A 27,117-nucleotide genomic window follows, 5' to 3' on the forward strand; every position below is an offset into this window, starting at 1 on the left:
ATAAACTTACTCCGAAGTGTTGCAGTAGCCTGTTTGGTCAGTTTTGTGTAGGGGAAAGGGTCTGAGCGCATGCACTTTCTCTTTGAGGACAGAATAGTTCTGAATCAGGTTCATGCTTCCTCAAAGACCCTTACACTGCGCAAATAATGACAGGAATGCAAAAAAATCCAGTAACCTCATGCTAGGTCCTCTCTAGCAGAGGGTATAATTGGCACTGGCATGCTCAGCATCCCAGTGGCCCACCTGCAGAGTAGATGCAAAAATGTGCTCCACCATGGGAGCAGAGCAGGGCCAGAACCAGGGGATGCTGGGTTTTGATGCAGCCAGAGCTCCATCCACACCTGTGGGTTCACTCCTACGCATTGCCTTGATCTAACACATGCATGAGTCACCATGGCGTGGCCTGCAGCTGATAAGATAGGGCGCAGTCAGTGTAGGCAGCTGAGGTATGCTCCAGCCTCTTGTTTTCTGGGTATCTGCCTTGTACCAAGCAGCAGGGGACGGGGGGGAGGGAGGGGTGTTAGGAGAAACTAAAGGGAGTCTGAAGACCTCAGAAGATCAGTATGTTTTAGCAGAGCAGAGTCACAGTCCTTCTCCATGGTCCCATCTCACAGCATGAACTGTACGGCAAGCTCCTAAGAGAGCTGCATGCCCAGGGCCATCACTGCAGGCTGAAACAGTTTTACTACAGTGGGACAGTGCCACCAGAAGATGGTGTTGGCTAGCTTTTTTCAATGTCTTCTTTAAGCTTTGCATGACCCAAACCTCTGTTGTCTCCTGTTCATTATATCTTTTACTACCATGTCTTCCTTAACCACCTTCTGGCTTTTGAGGCTTGTAGTTCACAATCCCTAATGAGATCTGCAAGATCACTTTCCTGTTCTCTTAATTCCCTCTTTCTTCACTGTGGTACATCAGCTGGTATCTTAGCTTCTGATTGCAGAACCAGTTCCACATAAAGAGAAACACCAGCCCAACGAAATACAGTGCACAGGTAAATCATTTCAACATGCTGATACCTGTCTGCGAACAGTTAGCTTTTTGGTTATATGTAACACTCAGAAAGAACTAGGACAGAGGAAAAGTGAATTTATCAAAGTACAAGTTCTACTACCTGGCTTCTGAGAGCCTACAGAGCCTCATGGACAGCAAGAGGACTTCATCAGGATACAGCAGCTTTGGAGATGAGTGGTGAGTGGGGCAGGAATTGTCCCTTTCTCAGGAGAATAATATCCTTCACAAGGTTAGTGCCTCATTTACAACCGACATGCAAACCCAAGACTTGGCATCTGAGAGAGCTCTAATCCTGAACCCTCAACCTCATTTGAATCACTATTGCTCTCGCCAGTGTTTAAATAAATTATTAGAAAACCACTGCCAAATGCATAAATCCCATCCTAATGCCCCCTGATGTCAGAAGGAAGGTGCCTGGTAATGTTACTGGTCTTTGGATCAGGCCTCAGAAGAGCAGCTGCAAGATATTAACCAACAGGCTCAGAAATTCATCTTTGCTTTAACTTGGTCTAAACCTTTGTAAATAACTCACGGTAGGTCAGGGGAAAAGAAGCTAACAGCTTATATCTGGCTGTGTTCCCCCATCCTGTAAAATAAGCTTACACTCTTAGGAAAGAGGAAAGCTTGCTAAACAAATTCGTGCAGAGCAGTGGTAGTTTTCATTTCACAAACCAAATCATGCAAGAAGTGCAGAAATTATTGTGATGATTCTTCACCTTTTTTCCACAACCGATAACAATTTCCTCCTTATTTTATTCAGTGTTCCCACTACAACTTGTTTCCCATAGTTGCAGGATTGCCAAGAAATTCCTCCTGCTGTGACAAGAAGCACGAGAGCTGCTATGAACTCTCTGCCCATGGCACATGAAAGAGAGTAGGGCCCGTTTAGCCTGGAGAACAGAAGACTGAAGGGGGATCTTATGAATGTGTACAAGTATCTGAAGGGAGGGTGTCAAGGGGATGGTCTAAATGCTTTTTAGTTGTCCCATGCAAAAGGACAAAAAGCAATGGGCAAAAACTGGACCACAGGAAGTTCTGCCTGAATATGAGGAGGAATTTCTTCACTGTGAGAGTATCAGAGCACTGGAACAGGTTGCCCAAAGAGGTTGTGGAGTTTTCTTCTCTGGAGATATTAAAAACCCACCTGGACGCAACCCTGTCTAACATGCTCTAGGTGACCCTGCTTGAGCAGGGAGGTTGGACTGGATGATGTCCAGAGGTCCCTGCCAACCTTACCCATTCTGTGATTCTGTGAAAGCAAGATGATGTCTGAAGAGGAGCAGGTACATTTACTTCTGGCAGGGGATATTATGGGCAGCATGGCCTGCTGTGTTGGGTACCGGGAGACAAGGGGTCTCTGTGGGGTGTGGGTCAATTTTTCACCTTGCTCTAGCTCCAATTGTCACACCACATCAGACAGCATCTGAGTGCCATGCTAATACAAATCATGAATTGAATACCTTTTCTTTTTTTAAGGTGGTTCTGAAATTGCAGGTGCTAATCTGTTTTCTGACTCAGCTGAGAAATTGTTCAGTGCTCTCAGGCATTGACCTGCCAAGGAACATGTGACACTGAAACATCGGCTTCTTAAGCTCCACCATGAGCAAATAACATTTTCTTTCTCCTTTTTTTGGGCTACCAGCTTTGCCTCTCATGCCATTCCCTATGCCTCTATGCGCACTGGCAGAATTACCTGCTCCATGGGCTTGCTGGGCAGGTTTTAAGTGCACCGGTGCTGCAGCAGTCCGCAGGACAAACACTTACCATCAGCACAGTAGGAAAACAAGGATTTCTCGGGGAAATACAGAACTGGGATGGACCAAAGATGGGTAGTGACAACTGCACGTCATGTGGAGCTCTTGCAAGCGCAGAAATATGGAAATATCAGCATATTTTCCATCATTCAAATGACAGATTCCTGTGCCACATTGGCATATGCTCAGCAGCTGAGAAAGGCTGGTACTGAGTGCACCGTGCTGTCATTTCTGAGGAAAGCGGCCAAACACATTGACACTTTTCATGCATATTGGCGCTAGACAAATAGCTTTACAGCAGGACTTCCAAATTACCATCTTGACCACCACATATGCTTCTTCCATGTTCTTAAAATCCATGTGTGCAAATGTTAACGTCTTTTTTTCTGCCAGGATCATTCATTTCAGCCCTAAACCTCCATTTCCCAGTTCACATTTCTCTGGGCTGCTTGAGGATTCTAACAAGGCTGAGAAATCTCAGGCCTCACTCTGCCTGTGTCAGAGGGTCTTTAACTCTGCCCATGAATCATCTCCCGGACTTCAGCTGGAGTAGCACTCAGGAGCACTGCTCCGCATGACAGACTTTTGCAGAACCAGATCCCGGCTGAATTAAATTGCAGAATTTAATTCCTCTGCGCAGAAATGAAGGGCATTCTAGGGCTTGCTTAAACGGCTGCTGAAATGTGGTCTCTTCTGGAGTGAAACACAATCACCGTTTAACAACGTATACAATCAGCAATTTGAAGCAGTGAGTGAAGCGTACAGTTTCAGGAGAAATTGCAGACAGAACTGGTGATGGCATGAGGGGGGGGCAGAAAGTCAGACCGCAGATTTCTGTTGAATTAGGCGTTGGAGCAGACTAGATCATAACAGCAGTGTTAAACCAGATGCACTGCTGTTTTCCTATCAGCGGGGATTACATTGGTTAAACCATTTATTTGATACTGACTGATCGAGGAAGGCTCAGAGGAGCCAGGGAATGAATGGGGTAATCAGATATGCCGGACCTTGCTCGCTCTGAGCACACACACAAAACTCAAAGCTGAAGCGGTGCAGGTGCATATTCCCCAAAGCAGGCTCTTGTCTTGTGCTGTTTAAAACTGAGTTGGCAAATTACTGTTTTTTCTGTGGGAGCTACCGGGCCGGCAAAAACTTAACAGACTCCAGCTGCCATCTTGTGGTCATACAAGACATCTTCCTATTTTTTCCTTCTGTTCTGCCATTCTTGGCTTCAAGCAGTACTTTTCCAGGATTGGTAATGTCCCAAAATTCTGGGAAATGTTTTTCCCAGGAAAGCCGTGGTGGGAAGTGGCTTATTCCCGAATTGCAGTAGTTTTGACCTTTCCACCACACATTGGAGAGAATCCTTTCTTTTTTTCCTCCAAGTGACGTTTGAAAAAGGTGGAATATAAATACTGAGGTTTCATTGTTCCTTGTCACTCTTGAAAGCTCCTGGGAATTTCAAGTTGTGCTCAACAATAAACTCAAATATGTTTGAACTTTGCTGTTTTCTTCCTCTGACTCCTATTTAACACCTGCTGACCCAGCTACTCCACGCATGATGCAGAGGCCTGTGGGTAGGGCTTGAAAAGCCAAAGGGCCAGGCAAAATCTTGTTGTCATCTTTCTGAATTAGGAGACGCCATGTGTCCTGGCTCCTTCCTCAGAGTACTTGCTCCAATCCTGCAAGCTGCTCTGTGCAGGCAGATCTCTGAGCCAGTTTGGACCCCAGGAAAACCAGTGAAGCTCTGAATGAAATCATAGGTCCATCTGCACAGAACAGTTTGTGGTACTTAGAGTCCCAGGGTAAAGTCCTGGCTCCAATGAAGCTGATGGGAGTTTGACTGTTTTTTCATCAGGACCAAGCTTTCACCTTTCTCCTTTCCAAACTCATGTAGCATGCTTCGGAGTGGCAGTGGGACTTTAAAATGCTCATGGAGCTACTCTGTGCTTAAAGTGAGGTACATTCCCAATGCTACTCTGGATTAGTTATTAGCTGGTGTCTGTGCCATTATTTGTGCCATACCTTGTTCCCTGGTCCTGCTCCACGTCCTCATGACCAGCAACCACCCAACTCCAATGTTCACTAAATTCAGTCCACTAATACTTAAGACATTTGTGCAGGCACCATTTTGAAGTTCTGGGCTTCTCAGACACTATATATTGCCACATGTACACTGAATATGTACATGGTACACGTACATTGACAAGAAACACCTGGTTGGCACCCGAGAGAGAGCCATCAATGGCATCAGGGTTAAAAAATAAGCTAACAACAAAGTTGCAGTGTGTTGTATCTTCTTAGGGAGGTAAGGCAGATGAGCCACATGGACTGCCTGCCTGTAAGCTCTGTGCATGATGTGGTTCACCACATCTCAGGCTGCTGGGTGATGGTAGCAAGCATTCACCATTTTCCACCATTTCTGTCATTAAGTACGACTAAATGATGCTTCAGGGCCCATTATGTAGCACCTGGCTAGATAGTATTCATTTCTCCAGGCAAGACTGAACTCTGTCAGCCTAGAGGCTGACAGCAAATCTAACTTGTAGACCTGCATCATCTGGTAGTCAACTCAGGCCTATAAAAGTCAAAATGACACAGTTTCTGAATGTCTCAAAAGCAAGACAAAGGTCGTATTCCAGCAGGACCCTTGCAACAGCCACTACTGCAAAATGTTTGTGCTTGTGTTTTGTACAGCCCTGTCGTCAGAAGAGGCCAACATCTTATATACACTTCCTTCATTTGGAGCAGACTTTGCATCAAGCCCTCAAATAATATGATAACAATAACAACAAAATCTGAAAATCTTCCCCTGAGAAAACATGATTTTCCATCACCAAAATTAATGAGACCTAATGGCTGAAATAGGGTAGTGAATGTGTAAGGAGAGAAGAAATCACTTAAACTGACTTCTCCTGCCACAGAGAGCTATACTCTGTTACTCATCTTCAGTATGAAACCAAATTTCATTATTCAGCTCAGAAGGGCTGGAGTAGCCCAGATAATGGAAAAATTCAAGTAACATAGGTCCCACTGCATGAATCCACACTGACTTACAGCGAACTGATGAGGAACCATCCAGAAGTGTCTGCTTTTTGCTGCCCACTGCTTCAGGAGCAGTGACTCCCATGTGAGCCCCCAGAGGATACTGCTCACACTGAGCTCCATATGAACATAGTTGTACACCCCCAGGGCCCAGGGAGCTGCTGGAGGAAAGATAGCCATGGATCTGTGCCAAGAGCTCCCAAATGCAGGCTTCAACTGGAGCAGCACTAGGCCATCTTACATGGCTCTGTACCTGTGACAAAGCTTCCAAAGCTTCATTTACAGAAAACCATGGGTGCCAAACGTTTCTGTGTAAGCCTTGATTATTACTCCTTCCAGGCTCAATCAGTCATCTCACTGTTCATGCCGGGCTGATGCATGGTTACTGTACCTCCTTTCTATCTCAGACTGAGTGCCTTCTCAGCTCAATGTGCCTCTAGATCAGATGAAAGCGTATTTCAAGTACTTTGCTCAAGTCAGAGATAAAAAGCACCAGTAAGAAAGGATGTCATCTGCCATGTAAGCTGAATTTGTAAAGCTTTGCATTGCAGGAACAATTTAAAAAACCTGATGAGGTTAAGTAGCTGCTGAGGGCCTCCGCAGCGTGTTTTCTGGATACAGTTGTGCAAGGGAGATTTTTCTGTGATAATAACAGGGAATATTTTCCTTTCTCAGGGTGAAGTAGGCTTTACTTTTGTAATGTATTAGCCAACATTTTATTGGAAAACCATGGAAGAAATAGCCACGTGATGAGGGCTGTATGAATGAAATTTCAGTCTGTAACTACTTGGGACCCCATGGTGGCTTAGGAGCTTTCCTAGGCCGTGATTCTGCTGTTGGCTGCGCACTGACAAATCTCTGTGACCAAGTGAAGGTTATTACAAGACTGGGGCCAGAGTCAGTTTACTGCACCAGGCTCTGGTATGCAAACCCTGTCCTTTCCAAAGGGTATTTGCAGCAAGTCTGTTCTTGCCAGGTTCCACACATTCCCGGTTCCCATGAATTTCAGAGGAAGCACTTGGCAATTTGCAGGACTTGGCTCACATCAGATGAAGAAATGTCTCTGCATCTGTGGCACTTGGATTAGCAGACTCCACGCTGCCAAGCAGAGCTAAGGCACTCCTCGTGCCTTTGATTAGATCAGCCTCAATATTAACATTGCCTAATACAAAAATTTCAATCTACAGTCATTGAGCTTCAAGAAATTGCATGTGATACCATTTTCACACTGGAATTAAGCCTTCTGTGCTGTGTTGGAGCAAAGATTTGAGTGCGATTCTAGTTCCTCAGGACTCCTATACACCTCTCATTCTTATATACTGCAGATGATGTCTTTAGGACATTGATTATCTTAGGAAGAAATCATCCCACAAAAAGAAAGATTCTAATTGCTTACATATTTCTTTTCTTCATCTTAAGTAGTCAGATTCCTGCAAAAATCTGGTACTGCTGAAAGACACAAATTTTGTGTGTGAGCCCCAGGTAAGTGCTAGTTAGCTGTAATTAGACCTGTATATACAGCAAACTCCAGAAAAAATACTCCTAGGCAAGTTATCAAACACTTGGCAGCTTTGACACACAGTTGGTATTTATCTAACATAGCAATATTGCCAGCTTAGCTGTACTTAAACGTGCATGAACCTGATTATTGCAATGCAAGGATCCAGTTGTGTCTTCCCAGAGCTGGGTGCAAACCTGTGCATAAATCTCCTTCCTCTTCCTGCCAGCAGGAGAGGAGAAGGTGGGCTGGCAGTGGGGTTGCAGGAGACATAAGCCCCTTCCCTCAGCCCTGTCTTGTACTGCTGTTTAGATCATGACGATTTTCCCCACTCCTTCTTTAAGAGGATCCCTAAAGACAAATGTTAGGGAACAGCTCTTAGTTGAGCAAATTTAATGCTGCCAGAAAACTCTAAGAGGAGCTAGATACCTCCTGATCTAGATTCATGGCCAGACTGCCAAACCCCTGTGTGCCCTTCCACAAACCATTTAATCATTCAGGGCCTCTCTGCCAAAGGCACATTAAAACACTTTCTTTTCCTTGATTTTTCAATTTTTCTTTATAGCTTGCACATTTTGGAGGCAAACCTTGTTGCACCTCTGAGTTTGGCACCACATCCAGCACAATGGTGCTATGTTTTGGCCAAGGCCTTTAAATCAGCCACAATCTTCATATTTATTAAGAGCTATTAAAGCCTCCCGGAAAAGCTAGATACACTTCACTTTGACCAAGCGTTTCTTGGTCACCAGTTATACCATTACTAAAAGAAAGGAAAGCATGAGCCAAAATAAATTAGCATCAACAAAAGCAAATGAAATTCTAGGGAAAAAAAAAAAAAAAAACACATTCCAGAGCTTAAAACACAGTTAGCAATGAGTAGGACTTCACCTGTTAGGCAGACATCAGAAGGAGGCGTCAGTGGATTTGAATTCCCAACAACTGTTAAATAGAGCTGCCTTCCTAAATACACTAAGGTAGTCTCTTTTACTGTAATGTGTTGCTGTGGGATTAAGGAAGGAACAGACTGTATGGAAATGCGTTTCACCTCTCTTTCATTCTTTCATGAGACTGGAATCCAGTCTAAAGACAGTTTTATGCGAGACAAAATGTAAACAGCTCAACAAGCAAGAGGAAGTAGCAAAAATGTTCCCCAAGTTGAAGAAAATCCAAGTTTGGCATGTCTGCTCAGGACCAATCCATGGCTCCGAAGAAGCTTGTTCTGGCCATGCCTGTGTTTGCTCTCTTCTTGCCAGCTCCAAGGGGACCCTTCCCTCCTCCTGGGCTATTTCGGCTCATCCTGTGGTGGTGGGTAGGGGGCAAATCTCCTTCCAAGCTTAGTGCCTCATGGGTGTGGGGCAGGGAATGGCTGTGACTTTGGCAGCATGACTGGAGGAAAGCTCATGGCTGGGTTGAGGGACTGCATGAAGGACAGAGAAAGGGTCCCATGCTGTCCTCAGGGTGGAGTGGGCAGCACCTTGTGAATAAAACAAATAAACCAAGAGGGTTCCCACCCTCCAGGCTCATGGTAGCCCCTGCAAAGGCTCCTGTTGACTTCAGTGTATTGAGCCCTTAGAGAAGTGCAGTAACAAATTCACATCAAGTCAAAATGTCCTTGCATTCAAATGCAGATTGACTGGTTTACAGTCTGTGGATGAACATGGGCAGCTTTTCTCTGCCGCTCCAAGGGAAGCATTTTAAAGCCAGAAAGCGTGACAGAGAAAACCTGAGCAGGAGGTGCGCTGCTTGTCAGAGGAAGAGGCATCACCAAAATCACAAGCTGCAGCCAATGCCAGCCAGAGCTGAGCTGTGTGTGGGGAGGGTTTTGTTCACAGCTAAGCACAAACTGGGTATTGAGCACAGAGCTGGGTATTGTTCCCAAGGGCACATCTACGCGTAGAAGCATCCAGAAGTCACATAAAGAGAAAAAGCTGGATTCAAGAGGAACAGAGACAGTGTGGTCCTAAGAGAGAGTCACAAGGCAGTGTGTGTGGAGGGGATTAAGCAAAGTGTTGCCGTGAATTTAGATGAAATAAATGAGTTCGAGCTCAAAACTTGGGTTGACTACCTGGCTTTGCAATGGAAGGTCTCTCGCACCACCAATTGCCATGGAATGATCAACAGAGGCAGAGGGATAGCACAGTTTGTTGTAGCATATTTTTTACTTGCTTCCATAGCTGGACCTGAAATTGTGGCCATGACCCCACTGTGGGACAACACTGCTCAAAGGTTTTTCTACAGAGTTCTTGGCCTGAAGGTAGATGGCAAAGGCATTCAGAGTCATATTGAGGCAATGATAGTTACGGGTCAGAGGCATAAGAAAAAGAAAGCAGTCTAGTATTTTAAGATTCAGATGATGTAACCAAGCCTACAAAAGTCTGATTGTTGAGGAGAGCCCAGGCCATCTACTCTGTCATCTAGTCCATCCCCATAGGGATGGCTAATGTCCGTGCTAGCGTTCTTGGAGCCAACAAAGGCCAGACGCTTCACAGCAAAGCCAAGATCTCTTTGGCTTTCCTCGGGCAATATGGGCAAATGGGCTCTTGTTTTCTTTTTACAAAAAGATGTGATGGATGCAGGGGAATGTGGAGAGAAAAGATGATCAAAAATAAAACACTGCTTGATTTTGACTCTCATTTGCAATTTGGCTGCTAGGGAAACAGACACTTTCCTCATCTTAGCAGCAGCCCTGAAACCTGACACATTTTTGTGAGCTTTGGTTCTTTCCTTGGATATTGCATTTCAGCATCAGACTTAGAGCAGTTGCAAAATATGGGCTCTTGGCTGGTTATGCTAGGCCTCAGAAAAGAAAATTAAAAAACTCACAGGAATAGGAGGAACAGGGAAAGTCACATCTGTCATTTTGAGCAGTGTTCAGAGCATAATAAAAGGCAGCAGAGCAGACAAGACTTTCTCTGGCCTGCTGTCTTTGGGGCCCGCCTCACATACAGAAAAGGTCCAGCACTGGCATCTTGACAGGTGCTAGGGGTCCAGGACTTCACAGATGTGGAAGCCATGACGGTAAAGCCATCTAGATATCTCCATCCCTGGAACTGTTCTTCTCTCCACATTTTAAGGACCTGAAAGGAAAGAGATGGACAAATAAAGCATCTGCTCAGAGTTTTGTCTGCCCAGAGAGGCCTAATTTGCAGCATATCAGTCTCATCTGATTCTGCTTTACCTTCCCAAGCCATGATCTGTAGTACCAGCCACCCACTCAGGCCAGAAGGGGTGAAAATACAGAGCATGGTTCTGATTTTACTCCCACCATCAGAAACTGTTGACTTGAAATCATTGTAGAGAAAGAATGAAGCACAGTGCATTACTGTCTGAGTACAGATGTTCACATCGTTAAACTTCTCATTATGCATGCTATTCAGCAATGCCAATTGTAATGCTGATGCCAGCTTTGGATAGGTGACTCTGTTTCCAGAAGCTCCTTTATGAACTACAAATCCCATGCAATATTCCAAGTGATAAAGTCTCATGGGCAAAACAAACTCTCAGTTTGTTTTGCCCATGTGTGCGATCAGATGCAGCAACAGCAACACAAAACATTTGCTCATCTTTCATCCACCTACAATCCCATTCATATACCTATCTGATGTGAAAGGGCAGGCACCTCTTTTCCAGTGTGATTAGGTAAGGATGCAAGGATCATAACAGGCACCGCTGTTTTGCAGACCCACCCTTAATAGCTTGTGTTATAAACACAGCTATAAAAGCAGGACTGTAAGCTTCTAACCACTCATGTAGTTCACCTGAGGTGAGAGGGCTGTAGTGACCTGGGACTTAAATAGCCAATAAGCCTGTTCCTAGGCCTCTGAAAAGAGATGTGATTCAACCCAGTGAAAAAGGAAAAAAAATCTTCTGATAGGTTTCCTTTACTTCATTCATATCTACCTGAGGACAGATCCTCTGCTCAGAAGCAGGAGGACTACAGTCCTCAAAGTGGCTACACAGGGCCCCTGTCCATGTGGCCCAGGAAGGAGGTGCTGGAAATGCTTTTGTATGTCATTACACACTATATAAAAGAGAACTTTTTGCACAATAGATTGATGTGAAAGACAGAATGCAAACCAATGGTAAGCAAAGAGTGTATTTCAAAGTTAGAAGGTTGTCTACCACTGCAGAGAAAGAGAGATGAAAATTCTTCATGTGGCCTTTTAAGTAATCTGAATCCTTGGAAGATTTCCACCACAGTCAGATTTCCTACCACAGGAAGATTTCCTACCACAGGAAGATTTTCCACATCAGATGCTTATTCTTTTTTCTTTTGATCATTCCATACCATATGAGTACAAACTGTCTCATTTCACAACCAGCCCATAAGACAGCAGTGATCTTGGGTAATGGGAAGGCTAAATTAGTTTAATTGGAAAGAGCTCAAGCCCTGAGGCCCCCCTCTTGAAGTTCTTGGCCAGGTCCTTTATTACTGGCTATTACAGTACTTCCACCATAAATAGAAAGGAGATTTCCTGCCTTCACCATGGGCCCAGGCTGTAGGAACAGTTGGCCTTCAATCCCTCTAACGCTTGAAAAACTACAGTTCAATTCATCTGCCAGATATGACATTAATGAGGAGACCTTTCAACGGTGCATTAGAGGAGAAGCGAATAAATCTGGCAATGGAGACAGGAAAAGATAGCTGGAATATTCCGCAAAGAGCAAAATCAGAGTGTCCAGAGGCTCGTAGGAATTGGCTGCTTTTGATGAAAACATTTCCATGTAATGAATACAATGTGTTATATTTGTAGCTGGAACTTATGCCTGGTCCTAGTTGTCACCTGACTGGCAAACAACTTCAGACAGATGACAGTGTAGTGTCTTTGACTGTATGCTACCATAGCAGCTTTCCATAACCTTCCTTCACATTTCCACACCTGCTACAGCTGCACACATCAAAGAGCCCATTTTACCTACTAAAAATCAGTCATAAGAACATTCCCATTGGGGAAATACAATTAAGTCAGGCGATCCAACGTCACTCACCTACTATCAGATATCATCTTACCAAGTAGTGTTAGTAGCTATCTCTGCAGATATGTGCAGGGTTAAAAACCTTAAATCAGACATTGCTTCAGTAAAATACTTAAGATAGTACCTACCTTTACAGAAATAAGTATTTCCATTACTGCTTTCATGCTTGGAGTTAAGTATGTCCTTCAGTGCCCCAGTCAAGGATGCAATGACCAGCTTTGCTACTACATTTTCCTAGAACAGCATGTACTGTTAGTACAGGGTATTATATTTTGTATCTCTTGTGATTCGTCACACATAACAGTTATCTTAAGTTTGAGCCAGAAATACATTCTATTAATTGTAATCATTTGACAATAATAAATGCTTGGAAGGGGAAAGGATGAACCACAGAGCTTGAGTGAAATTTTAACCCCATTAAAATCAATGGCAATACTCTCATAGGTCCCACTAAAGCCAGGATTTCACACACAGTCACACTGATAGTGACCTCAAATTCACTTTTGGTGCCAAGTGTTCCTGAGGTCCTGGAACACCATCAGCACTTTCTGGTGTTATTATGAGAAAAAAAAAAAAAAAAAAAAAAATTTGTTTGCAGCTCTTGAGACCTCATGACCGTGGTTCAGAAGGCTTAAAAATTTCTTCATCCTCCATCGGAGATTGCTGCCAAGATCCTTAGCTGTGAACTCTAGTACATACCCCCCACCACTATGAAACCCTCTATACCCCCAGCCTTGTATACACAAACCTCCCAGATGAGAGAGGGGGTATTTTTGGTTTGTTCCTCTATAATCCCTATGTCCAGAAGTTCAATACAGCACCTTGTAATCACCCCTTATTCCTGCTTTCCAGTTATTTCTGGCTTTGATTAAATAAAAGATGTAGTGAAAGTAGAACTTTTGGCACTTTTGGGGTCCTGTTACAGGAGGCCACAAGGATCACCATTTCTATATTATTTTCATCTATATGCTCACCATCTCCATCAAGGGAAAAAAAAGGATTAATGGTAACAACCCTCCTAATACTGGAAACTGCCCCAATCCCAGAACAAGTGATACATAACAAAACTCTCCTGGAAGACTGTTTGAGGAGGAAATTTCCCCAAAATAGGATGGCATTTATGTACCAGTGATCTGTACAAGGAGTAGCTGTTGGCAGCCTTGGAGTTGGACTATGTCAATGCCATATGAGGACAAGTACTCAGGTTTGAAGGGCTATCTCTAGTGCAGGAGACATAGAATGCAATTGTATTTATGTAAGATACCGTATTTTACCTATGGTTCTGGGCACACACTGACTCAGTGGTACACCATGTGGGTACACCATTTTTCTTTTCTTCTGTTTTTTTTTTTTTTTTTTTTTTGTTTTCACCTCTGCATTTTTGCAAAATGTGTATATGAGCAAAGCTAAACCACTGGACTAAACCAAATCTAGCTTTATACTGTATTTTAGGATTTGACTTCACAAGAATTCTTTCTTCTTTCCATCTTTTGCATATATAATTTTAGCAATTGAATCCATTATGTGGACTCGCTTTTCACATTCCTCTGAAGACTGAGCGCAGGTCCCTCGGTGTGGTTTGCCCATTCTCCCCTTCTTATACAGGGGGAGAAATGCAAGGCCAGGAATTGTTTTACAGAAAGAAGAGGCAACAATCCATGTCCAATATATATATGACAGTATTTCCATCTGAATATGAGAAAAAACTTAATTACTGGGAGAGTAACAGAGCACTAGAATAGGTTACCCAGAAAGGTTGTGGAATTTCCTTCCCTGGAGATATTCAAAAGCCCTCTGGACACAATCCTCGGAAACGTGTTCTAGGTGACCCTGCTTGAGCAGATGATCTCCAGAGGTCCCTTCCAACCTCAATCCTTCTGTGATTCTGTATTAATATGCATGATGACAGACAGACTCACTGTTAGAAAATCTTCCCCTTAGTCCAATGAATCCCACGTTGCCTTGCTGAACAAACCCAGTCTGACTCAGTCCTGCAAGATGGGCCAAATCCCTACCCCTGAACATGCAGGACAAGGTTGGAGATGAAGAGGAGGCAGGAGGAGATGTGACGGCTGAGCACATGTGAACAGTATTGCTCCAGTTTGGCCTTCTCCATGCAGGCATTGCCAGTAGCTCACTGGATCGTGGCTCCCTGCGAGCCCCTTGATGCATACACAAACACTTAACATCAAGCCTACAGCCAGGTCTTTGCTGCACGAAGGTCTGAAAGGGTAAATATTTTTGTCTGTGATCATTACTTTGTTTTTCCTTTTATTTGCCCTGAACCAGCAGCAAAAAAAGTATTAACAATGCTGTATTGATAGGCACGGTGTTTGGTATCATAGAAATGACCCTCTCTTTGCCCCTAATTATTGTCTTTTAGATTTAGTGGAATACTCTGTTGCTGCCTGCAGCAGAGGAGAGGGAACATCGAGGTGTATCTTTGGGAAAACATTTCAGATGTAGTGAAAGGCACACTTGACCTTGGCATAAGAACTGTACCAAAATCACTGGTGTTCGAGGAAAACAAAATGTAAACAGGCAACTCTTCATGTTTGCCAGCGGATTAAAACTCTCTCAAGGGGAATTTTTAACCCAGTTACCCAATGTGAGCAATAGTCCCTTCTAAAAGAGCCAAGAAATTTAACGTCTCATGTGCAGAAAACACCCTGCTGTAAGCAAAGATTTTTTGGAACTCTGTTTATACACAACATCTTAGTGGAGTCCAATTACTCAGTGTTTCAAATATATTTGGATAGCTGTGAAACTGAAAAAGCAGAAGTGCTTGATAAATATTTCCTGCCTCTATTTGGAACAAATTTGAATGCTATATCCACATTACATAAAAATGATGAAAGTCTTCCTATTCAAGTAACTTTAAAAAGAACATTAAACAGTACAACTAACATTTTAAAAGCAGCAGGTCTAGATGACTTGCACTTCAGCATCATAAGAGTCATTTCTAAGAAGACTGTTCTCACATAAAGTAGGAATGTGAGAGTTTAGAAATGATTCAGAGGACTGGAAAAAAATCAGTGTTGCATCAATTTTCTGAAAGGGTAACTGAGGTAAATCCAACTGATCTTGGGTTGGTTAGTCTGACACCTGCCCTGACCTAGGTGTAATGAAGTGATTCGTATCAATTAATAAGGAGTTGGAGAAGAGGAATATCATGAAATGGCAGTCAGCAGGTTTCATGGGAAATTGTTCCTGTCAAAGTATAGATTTCATCTTTTTCTTCAATAAAATCACAGGTACATTAATAGCAGCAACTGTGTTGACTCAGTGCTGCACAGTACCCAGATCTGGGAAAAAAATATATATACAAAATCAATATGAGTGCATAATAAATCATTTAAAAATAGCTAATGGGAAGATCTTATACTTTGTTATAAAGGATTCATCAATGAATAAAGACTGTTTCTAATGGACTTCTGCAAGCACCTGGACTTGTGCTGTTCATTTTATTTCATCTAGGATCTGGAAGAAAACCCCAAATGACTGTATCATTTGCAAACCGTGATAGTTTCAAAACTGACTACACTATTTGAAATTGCACTAATGGGACTAGCGTTTCTTGAAAACAAAGACTGTTGATATGGAGGTAATCAGGAGAAAACTACACTAACAAAAACAATCCCAGCTACTTGGTAAAATCAGCTGAGTTGAAGAGGGGTCTTACTACAGGCAAGTGCAAAGTCATATGCTTGGACACAAATATCCAGCACAGTGCAGAGTCACCAAGACATAACCTCAAAGTATAGCCTGTGCTTCTCGGTTAGTCTCTGTAGCCTGGAAAGCAGTGTTACATACTGTCAAAAGCAATGTCTTTGAAAATGACTTAAGTGGCATTATAGCGATGCTGCGGCAGCTGGAACTAACAGCAACCTTTTGCAAATGAACAAAATACAAAGGAGATATTTCTGGGTATCATTTTTCATGAAGCTGCTGCCAAAATTCAGAGTCCAGTTCTTGGTTCACGTTTTAAAGTTATGTTTAAAAATGGAGGTCATTCAGGGCAGGTCATTTGCAGCACATTATTCTTTCAGTTACGCACATCTATTCCTTGCCTTCATGGGAAATAGTTTTCTCCTTTCCACAAAATTCCCAACTGTACTAACTCTGCAAAATAGGAAATATGTATGTATATCTGGCTATGGAAGTCTTCTAAGAAGCCTTCCTGATACAAGGAACACAATATCCTCTGGCCTTAGTCTACATGGAAATTCGTAGTGTTATATAAATGACATTTCAAAATAAATAAAACTTAAAAAAATCCATATATACACTTATATTTTTCCACATTAATTCCACTGTAAGGAAACTTCCCACCTCTAATGATTTCCTTTAGTAAAAATGCACTCATTTACTCTTATTTTTTATTTCACATACTCCTGTAATGGTAGAAGTTGAGTCTCACGTCATGCCCAGAAACTTTCAGGCTACTCCATATTTGTGAGCTCAGAGTTGGTAACAGCAGCAAGGGAAAAATACCCCTCTTTTGAGCTCAAATGACAGTGATCTGGGCTCTCAACTTTCCTCCATTCATGCCAACCTACGCCAGCCAAGGCCTTCCCCACAAATACAAAGTGAAAGCTATTGGGATTCTTTGGGGAGAGGGCCTCCGGGCTCTAGACTTCCCTTCACTTCGTTTTTTGATAAACCAGTTTCCAGGCTATATTTCTCCACATGTCCCTGAAAGGAACTGCAATATTCTATGCTGTGGCCTAGCTTGAGGATGATGAACCATTTTGTAGTCTTTCGGCCTATAGTCTGTAGCGTGACTGCTCAAGAATCCAGTGTCCACATACTGAGAGCAGACACATATACCTCAGACATGCACGTCAAGAAACAAATTAAACCACCCAAAAGAACAGATAAAAAGAGTGAAGAACATTTAATCTGCCTTTTGCTCACTGGAGTGCTATTTCTGCGTATCTCAGAAAGGTAATGAAATGAGGGAGAGTTGCAGTAGGGCGGCAAGTAGGGAGAAGCACTTGTTGAACAAGAGAAAATGGTGAAATCCCACTGGTTTTGAAGGTCATGTGGATGAAGAGTGAGAAGAGCAGCTGTGTCAGCTAAGTGATCTACGAGGTAAGAGTCCCCTCTTCTTCCCCACTGCGGAGGAAAATCTGAGACAAGCTTCACAGAGATTACCTTGTGGAGTTAATTAGAAATGCAAAAATCCGTTCATTGAAGGGATCACAGCCCTGCTGCCGGAGCAATGCTAAGTCAGACACCCTAGTCCAGCCTCCTGCCGTGACTTGGGGCCCATAACTTGTGTACTTGGTTTCCTTTTCCTCTGTTTCCTCACTTGAAAAAGTAAAATAATCACAGACAAGGCTTCTTCGGTGGGTGTCCATGAATGTTAACACAGGTCCTGGAGCTTTGGGGATGAAGACACGCAGTGCTGCCAATGATTTCAAGGATCTGTGTACACAAGACCCAGTGTCCCAATTCTGACAGGCGTTGGAGACCGGGGGAGAAATTGGGGGACCAGCTGTATAGGATCACGTATCACCTTACACCTAACTAACGGGGAGAGGCGGAGGATGGGGACTAGCATCCTGTTTCTGTTCAGGTGCAGGGCTAGGAGCGGGGTTTTGCTGTAAATCAGGAGAGGGGATCACGCACGTAGGTGTGATGCGCGTGGTGAAGGTCGGCGCTCACAGCCGCATCCCCTCACCGGGCCGAAGGGTGTCTGTGGGCCTCCACCGGCCAGCCCGCAGACGTGCGCGAGGAAGCATCTCGCCTGCGTACGGGATCAACGCACGGGTATCAGCTCCCTCGCCCTGACTGTTTGGGAGGTCGGAGTACCACCCGCTCACACACTTTAATCTCCCCGGGTGCGTTGTAAGAAGGGGGGGGGGGGGCACCGAGTCGAGCGGCGTTTCTGGGAGCGTTGTCTCCCACGCGCAGCTGCCGCCCGCTCGCATGGCGCGGGCCGAGGCGCCCGTTTCTCTCCCGCGGGCGCGGGGGACACGCCGCCGGCGCAGACGCCCTTCCCACAGGGCGTTTTGGGGGTGTCTTTCCCACAGGCGCGGCGGCGCAGGCGGCGTTTCGGGGCGCCTCGTGCCGCGGGGCCGCGTGTGAGGGCGCGCGCACGCACGCGCGCGGGGCCGCAGCAGGGTGTCTGCGGGGCGTCAGTCGCACTCGCACACACACACCCGCGCGCGCGCGCACACACACACACACACACACACACACACACAGCCGCAGGTTGTGTCTGAGGGGGTCTGCTACACACGCGCGCGCGCCCCACCCCCCGCGGCGGCCGCCGCCGCCGCGCATCGCCCCGCCCCCGTGCCTGGAGGCCCCGCCCCCTTCCCGAAGCCCCGCCCCCCCCCCCCCGGCCGCGGCGCCGCGCGCGCGTGACGCCGCAGCGCCGCCCCCGCTCGGCTGGAGCCGCCGGCGGCTGCGGCAGCCGCGAGCCGGGGGCGGCCGCACCGGGCGCCGGCAGCGGCACCGGCGGGCTCCGGCAGCGGCACCGGCGGGCTCGGCGCGCTGCGGCATGGATTACCCCGAGCCCGGCTCGCCGCAGGGCACCTGGGGCCTGTCGGGCGAAGCCAGCGGCTACGGCGGGTGCTACGAGCGGCCGGCCCGCGGCGAGGAGGGCGCGGAGGAGGGCGGGCGCGGAGCGCAGCATCCGCTGGCCCGCCAGCGCCAGCGCCCGGCGCCGCTGCGCTCCGCGCTCTCCACCTCCTCCTCCTCCGAGGGGGACGCGGACGGCGCGGCCGCCCGCCCGCGGGAGCCCAGCCTGAGCGACGAGGCCGGCGGCGGCGGCGAGTTCGACTCGGCCGAGTCCGGCGCGTCGCTGCGCTACTCCACGGGCACGGGCGGCGACTACAGCGAGGGCGAGGGCGCGGGGCCGGCGAGCAGCGAGAGCGGCGGCAGCGGCTTCTCGCTGGCGGCGGCGGCGCCGCCCGAGAGGAGGCGGCAGCGGGCGGCGGCGGGCGGCGCGTGCCGGCCGCGCTACGAGGTGGTGCGGGAGCTGGGCGCCGAGGAGGTGCGCTGGTTCTACCGCGAGGACCGCAAGACCTGGAAGCCCTTCATCGGCTACGACTCGCTGCGCATCGAGCTGGCCTACCGCGGCCTGGGGCCCGGCGGCGGCGCGGCCCCGGCGGAGCGGCCGGCCGTGGAGCCGGTGTGCGTGCGGAGCGGGCTCTACGAGGTGGACGTGGCCAGCGGCGAGTGCTACCCCGTCTACTGGAACCGTGAGTGCGGCGGGGCGGTTGGGGGGCGCCGGGCGCCCTCACGGGGCGGGGGAGGGGGGCGCCCCTCGGCCCGGGCTGCCCCGGCAGGCCTGGGGCACAGGAGGGAGCAGGTACCCGCGCCCCACCCGTGGGCACCCCACCCGCGGGCGCCCCACCCGGGGGAGGCGGGCGTTGGGCACCCGGTCGCGCGTGTCCGGTGGGCAGGGGAGCGGGGCGGCTTTCCGCCTGCCTGGCCCCGCGCGCACGCGTGCGAGGGTGAGCAGGTGTGTGCCCGGGCACCTGCTCCGCTCCCCGGCATGCAGGTGCAGGAGGGGGAAAGATCTGGGCATCTTCTCAGTTCTTGACACAGTGGGAAGGAAGGTGACTGAGAACCTTCTTATTCGTGCTTCACATTTCCTAAAGAAACAGTGAGGGTGGAGATTTGTCTTCAACACTTCTTTGCCCTCTCCCCCCTCCAATATGCATGCTCTGTCTTCAGCAGGAGCAAGCTGGAAGCAAGCAACTGCATGTGTCCTGTCTGCCTGTCACTTCTGATCCCTTTTCTTTGGGGAAGAGTGATGGATAAGAGGGTTAACATCTGGCTTCTGCCTCGGTTATCCTCATCCACCCTGCTGGGAAGGGGGTGATGATATGCTTCATCTTCCCACCACCATCATCCCTCCACTGGGAGGTAGCCTGAAATGAGACCCCTTTCCACTTGGAGGGGGTATAACTGGCATCTTGGATATCCCCTCTGCTGGAAAAGTGAGGAATAAGGACTGTGCATGTGTGTCTCGTCTCCCACCCTTCTCCAAGAGGGGATGTCCCCTTGCATTTACATGCCTCCTTAGAGGAGGGGAGGAGAGGGGACCTTGGAGAGCAGAGAAGAAAGAAGAGCAGGCACGTGAGCTCTTCTCCTTTTCTGGGAGGGAATGTTCCCCAGATTACTACTAGACAAGAGCGCATTTGCTCTTAGGGAATGGATAAGGTGTGCCACTGCTCTTCCCCTGTCTCTGGGAATGTGCTTTCTAACTGTTTCCTTTCAAGGACAAGGGAACTATATTATAGAGTAGGTGAGAAGATGTAGAGAGGCCAAGCTACAGATTTTATCCTGGCTTGGGCTTGGGAAAGGAGCAGGCAGGTTCCTCTTGTCCCCTCTACGTATTTTGAGATTTCGGAGGCAGGTCTGGAGCTGTGGAAGTCTCAGAAAAGATGGGGTGAGGAGGAGAAAAACTGTTTCAGAGCAGCAGATTCATTTGTCTTCCCTATTTCTCCTCAGCTGTCTTGCAGGAGGGAGATCCCTGAAAAACAGTGCCAGATAGTAAAATTCATTAGTGTTGTGATGTTTTGTCTGGTCTTTCTGATTCATGCCTCAGATACTGAGTTGGAGGAGCAAGTGCAGCAGGAAGGGAACACCTGCTCTCAGTGCATACATCTGAGCTGAAGAAGAGCACAGGCAAAGCTTCTTTGGGGAGAGTGGAGGTAGCTCTTGCTCTGTTATCACCCCAAATCCATGCAGCGAGTTCTTGATGCAGGTGACACATGATGATTGGGAAGAGATGATGCAGGTTACCCAAGACATGAGCAAACTGCTGCCATCCCTCCTGCTCACTGTGCAGTGGGGGAACAGGAGAGTGAGTGCGCAGAGCTATCAGGTGAGGTAGGATTGTTGCTGGTAATGGGAGCAGGAGACTGCTCATCATCAGCTTAAAGGTTTAATTTCTTGACCCTGTGCTGTGTTCATTTTGGAGCCAATTCAGTCTCATTAAACCTGATGAGCAGATGTTTCAAATAATAACATATGCCATGCAGAGAGATTTCTGAAGCTTGGAAGAAGAGTTTCCTTAGGCTAGCACCAGAAGCAGTGCTAGGCAGGAGAGAAAGAAGCTCGTGATCCCAAGGAGACTAAGAATGGGGATGTTTTCTGTCCTCAGAAAGCTGATTAAAGAGTGCTCAGTCTTTTAATATCAGCTACACTCATCTGCAAGACTAAGATAAGCTTCTGGTGTTTCATTGATCTGTCAGTGCCTCCTAATCTAGCTCCTCCTCCTTCACTGTACATTTCCTTTCCTCCCTTCCATATATATGTCAGAGTTCTTGCCTTTCTCCCATTCTTTCCTCCCAAGAAATACAGTGAGTATCCCAGTAGGCAGCGGGCCAGCATTGCTCTGTGCTGCACTGCTGCCTGGTGCTCCCTGTCTGGTTATCTGCTATGTCCAAGCCTGAGAAGCTGCAAGGTCAGATCCCAAGGATCCTATCTCATCTGTGCTTTTCAAGACCTTGGTGTAGCTGTTACAACATTTCTTCTGTCTGTTTGATAGTGTGTGCACAATTTAGGCTCCTAAGGGTAGCTGCCACTTTGGTTCCCTGTGATGTGGGAGGGAGCTGCTGGTGGAATACCTGAGCTGCTAGAGCAGCCTGCGAACAAGGAAGGCGAATCTTGCTTTCTGACCACATGAGCATGAAGTATAACAAGTACAACTGACTTAAAATATGCTGAGGTGCACATTAAAGAGTACAGAAACAGCTATCTGTTCCTGCTGATTCATGTTTTCACTTCGGAGCAAAGGTCAAAAGCTTTTTTCTTTTTTATTCATCTGAGTTTTGTTTTGCTGTTTTGCTTATGTACTGTATTTCAGGGAAGGCTGTTATCTCATGGCTGCAATACTGAATGCACTGACAGTTCTTTTGCTATTAAATTTATGGTCTAAATGATAGGAAGGTCTTGATTATAGCTTGGCGTTTGTTGAAATGTTTTTTTCACTCCATGTCGTCTTAAGCTCATCATGGGATTCATTTGTAATATTAGACTGAGATACAATTTAAGCAGATTAATTACTGAGAATTTTATCCTTACCTTGTGACCTCTGGGATTTATTTAATTAGTGTTGCAGAACTAGCAAAGACGGCGAAGAAGGACTAAAAGTATTTAGTGAGGCTTCCTGATAAGGGAGTAGTTTGGAGCTGGGTATTTCCTTGTCTTCTGTGGACCTAACAAAGAAAGATATTTTATGTGCGAGTCTTCTGTCTGGATCTTGTTAGATTATCCATTCCTCTTTGGCACTTCTGGTTGAAAAGGACTATTTTACAACCATTTTTCTATAGTCTTACTCAGTCTGATTTTCAGAGTTCTGAGTGAGTCTGTTAATTCCACAGCCTGTGAACTTGGCGACTTTTTCTTACTGTTTGGATTATGAGTTTGACTCATGGGTCTATTGATCGTGTCCAGTATTTGTTGATGGGCTACTTGTCCCTTGCTTTTTGATCGCTTTGTCAAGTTATGTGTATTTAGTTCTTGCAGGCTTTTCTTATAAAACACTTCATTTTCACTAAACACTTCGTTTTTCACTTTTTTGATAGGCTTTTTCATCTCAGCATGATCTCCAGTTTGAATTCTGCCTGTGTGTTGAGGTCATCTCAGCTGATGCCTATTTTGCAGCAGTACTTTTAACAATTGAGCTAGAACTTTTGTAAAATCTTGGGATATATGGGGAGTAAAAACAACAAAATGTGTATTCCTGCAGTCAGGAACATATCTGAGGAGTGAGGAGCCTATGGAGTGTATTGTCTTTTAGGGAAGAATAAAATACTTCACCTGCACACATTTAAGGTAGATCTATAAGGCAGATGAAAACTACTGAAATTGCTCCTCTTTTGGTGTTAATGTTTTTAATAAAAAACAAAGAACTTTAAAATTCTACTTTTTCTCTATTACTACTGCTTATGTTTTCATTTCGTTTATTCTGGTAGACAAATACTGATGACTCAGTTTTTTTATTTAGCCTTCTGTTGTGGCTCAGAATTCTGTAGTATTTGGAAGGCACTACTTTAAGAAAATCTTTTTAAAATGTAATTTAAAAAGTCATAAATACCCTTCTGTTTTTCAGGCTTAGTAAGGTTTTGATTTCTGGAGTTTTTGCTTGTTTGTTTTTGCATGATGATTTTTAAAATATCTATTAAATAAAACACCACTCCGTATAGTAAAGACAGTTGTCTTAGTGGGACCATCCCTGACTGAAGATGTAAGAGTTGTTTTGTTGCACAGATTTAACAGAGATTCTGCTGAGCTTAACCTGAAAAACCTGTGAATACAGAAGGTGCCACTGAGTTTTAATTTTAAAATATGTATGCTCAGACTGGAATTGGGCAGATTTAAAAACTGTTTCAGCTGCTTTTAAGCTTTTACTGGAAGAAATTTCCAAGTCCCTATATGTTCTTCTGTAAGCTTTCGACGAGCTCTTCTGTAGGTTGGGGGAAGAAGCAGTCATTAGCACACTGTGAAAAGCCTCTGCCAGTTGAGCTTTCTGGGGAATGAGACTTGAATGCCAGGGAAGCGTTACGAGCTCCCTGAAGTTGGCGTTGGTCAGGATTATTGGAAAATCTTCAAGAATAGTAGTTAATGTTTGGCACCAGATGATTGCAAAAGACTTTTCTATTAGTGAATTCTTTTATGCCGTGCTTGCTTTCATGCAGGAGGTAGAGGTTATCAGTAAGATAAAGGACCCGTGGTACCTCAGCCACTGGTGGCTCTTTGAACTGCATTGTCAAGACTAAAAATTGATGGCCGAGAGCTGTACAGTGTTTCTGTTACCTGCTTTGTGCACGAACGTTAGGTGCTTGTCCTTTCCCTAGAGGTGGCAATATAAATTTCTGCATTGGCTGTTTGCAGACTGGCAGACCTAAGCCCATCTTGAGGTGCAGGTCCCATTAGACCACTTGCCTGTGCTGCTTTAATTCAGTGTGGTGCTTCTGTTGAGACTGCATGTTTAGTTTACAGGTTTTGTACATATTTGCCTTGTATTTTGAAACAGAAATAGCAGTAAAACAGATTTATGTAGCAAGATAGAAAATTTAGGGTTAGGATCAAAGTATTTGAGTGTGTTTTGCATTTGTTTTAGTCTATTTTTAGTAGTAAAGCACTTTTTCTGTATCTTTATAGTGTGCTTAGAACATTGCTTTTGCAGTGTTGGGAAGTCTTTGGGTGAGGTTGATACGTAACCTTTATGTAAAGGACTTCTTGATTGAAGGGTGAATGCTATTTTCTTGCTTTTTTCCCCAGATATGTTCTTTTAAATAAATACTGATGATGAGTTTACAAGGCAAGGTAAAGAGTTTCTTACGCTATTTAGTCTTTCCAGGGTTTTACTTTTCTGTCTCTCAGTCATACCTTCCTCCCAAGTATCTTGTAGTTTGCTTTCAGCCAGCTCGTTTGTGACTAGAAGGCCTAACGCACACTGATGAAATCGTTTTTAGATTTGCAGTACTCTGTGTACCAAATCACAAAAAGCATTTGTTTGTACATATGTTCTGTTAAGATTGTGGTCTCTGATACCTTTCCTGATTTAAGTAGAGAGTATTTGTGACTTTAAGAATTCTTAATTCTCTTTAGAGCAAGTATTTTGTTTGGATGTGCCTTTGAGGGTAAGCTTCTTCCCTACCCTCTGCTTTTATATTTGTGGTTTGTAATCATTATTTAAGCAAAATGAATCTGCTGTCTTACTCCTGTAAATGATTCCAGAATTACAGGATCACTCTCAGGTGGATGATGTCATTCACAGCAGAGAAGCTTAGAAGAGACTGCTGAGAAAGTGAGTTGTGCTTGTGCTTTCATGTGGTCTGTCCAGACAAGGACAGTTGAATGATGGTGATGTGCAGAGTGAAAATGAGAAGTAGGAAAAGATCTCATGCAACAGCTTTCTAACTAGATCTTAGCAGGCCAAGATTGCACCATCAGAGCTTGGAGGCGGGATGCTGGAGCAATCAAAATGAAAAAGGAAGAGAGAAAGATAAGAATTGCAGCAGTTTTATGGATTGGAAAAAAACGTATCTTGCAGAAGCTATGAAGTTTATTTCTACTGCAGAACACTGATATTAATATATCTGGCACTTTTATTGCTGGATGCAATCAATGAGGGAAAAGGCAGAGATGAATGGAATATTTGGGTTACAACTTTGGGTGTCAGGCAGAAGGACAAAGTTATCCACTCTTACTGTGAAAATAAAGCGTTTGTGGGAAATGAAGGATCAGGAGTTCTGTTCTGACATAGTTTAGACTTGAATATTGGATGTGACTGGCAATAGCAGAGAAATAGGATGGGATTAAATTTGAAAGTGACAGAGCTAGATTAGAGTTAGATGAATTTCTGTGTGCATGTGCAGGAGGGAGAGGCTAGCTTGAGAAGAAATACTGAGGGGAAAGCTAGACCTTGGACAGAGCTCCTTCCTGGCTCTGCAAGGGGTATGAGAAGGATCTGCAAGAGCTGATGTTGTAAAAGCGAGAAAGCAGAAGAGCTAGATAGAATAATCCACAAGAGAGCAAGAAAATAAAATGAAAAGCATGAGTAATTCTGTCAGTGGTATCTGAAAGGCTGAAAAAACTGTGGATGAAGTAATGATTTGAAGCGTTGGCCAGAAAAATGGTCATTGCTGTGGTACAATATTTTAGTGGGTTGTAAGTAGCTGAAGCCACAGTGGAATGTATTTGGCGTAGAGTTAGATAGGAGAAGCATCAGAGAGCAGTGGTAAGTAGCATGGTAAAGGAGCAATGAGTATGAGGGGGAAATGGGGTCCCAGGCTGTGATATTTTTGATGCAAGAGACTTAAATCATGCCAGTTTTGTGGAAGAAAATTATCTATAGAGTAAAAAATGTGAAAGATGGGATGAAAGTGTAGGGAAGTCTGGAGATGAGATGGAGTAGACAGAATAAAGAGTGGAGTTAGAGTGCATAAAAATCCCCACAAGGGAGGAAGAGGGAAGGAGTTGAGAGAAAAGGTTCGTGTGCCCTTGAATATGTTCATCTTGTTAGTGGTTCCAGGAAGCTTGATGTATGTGCATGAAAAATCTTGCTTTTTTTTTTTTTTTTTTTTTTTTTTTTTTTTTTTTTTTTAAGATAACTCACATTTTTGAACCTGCTTGCTCAAATATGCACACATCATCGTTGCTACTTGGTGCTGGAGAGAGCTGCAAACTCAGGCCAGTTAAGGAGTGCCCGTGGGGAGAGCTCACGCGCTTACAGTTGAGGGTGTGATTGCGTAAAAGTCCCACGGCTTTCGGTGGGATCGGAGCACGTGCTTAAATTCTAGGAGGTACTTGCATGTGTTTGTCATGCGGCGCAGTCATGCTTTTCTGGTCCGGTTTAGCTTTCACCTGTTGCTGTTTCAGAAAACACGAGCTGCTTCTGTGCATTAGCAAAGAGCTGATAAGGGGACTTGCTTCTAAACTCACTGACTCCAGCAGTAAACACTAGTGGTGGAAGCGCTTCACTTCAAAGTACTAAGATCACTAGTTTTTTTTTTTTAATCTCTATCTAAATCTCATGCACATTCCTTCGCTCTTTCATGCGTGACCTGTAGTTTGGTGTGAAAAGGGCTTCTGCTGGATGAGGGAAGCTTTCCTATCCTGTGTGGCCTGAGTGAATGTCTCTAGGTGATACTAGCTTGGGAGCTTGCTCCAGGATAGTGTCACAAAGTCTTCATTTAAATTGTGTAAAAGTATGAGATGGTTCAGTCTTTACAAACATCGGCAAAACTTATAATCTGAATCTACTAATAAGAAAATATGTGGACTAAATAGAACTGTTCCACAGTCTGTTTTAGCCAATTTCAAAATTGTTACTATACTTGTGTAGTACGAATT

General features: G+C 45.2%; 1 protein-coding gene across 2 annotated transcripts in view; it reads left to right on the top strand.

Annotated features, from left to right (window-relative positions):
• The first annotated feature begins 18,788 nt into the window (after positions 1–18,788).
• The window catches only part of DDHD1 (DDHD domain containing 1), a 65,719-nt gene continuing 57,390 nt past the window's right edge, over positions 18,789–27,117 (top strand). For both annotated transcript variants that reach the window (XM_062576520.1, XM_062576521.1), the window contains exon 1: positions 18,789–19,502. In XM_062576520.1, the coding sequence (XP_062432504.1) occupies positions 18,800–19,502 (703 nt within the window). In that variant the 5' untranslated portion in view covers positions 18,789–18,799. The remainder of the gene's footprint in view (positions 19,503–27,117) is intronic.

Source organism: Rhea pennata, chromosome 5 (assembly GCF_028389875.1).
Source record: "Rhea pennata isolate bPtePen1 chromosome 5, bPtePen1.pri, whole genome shotgun sequence".
Taxonomy (NCBI): Eukaryota; Metazoa; Chordata; class Aves; order Rheiformes; family Rheidae; genus Rhea; species Rhea pennata.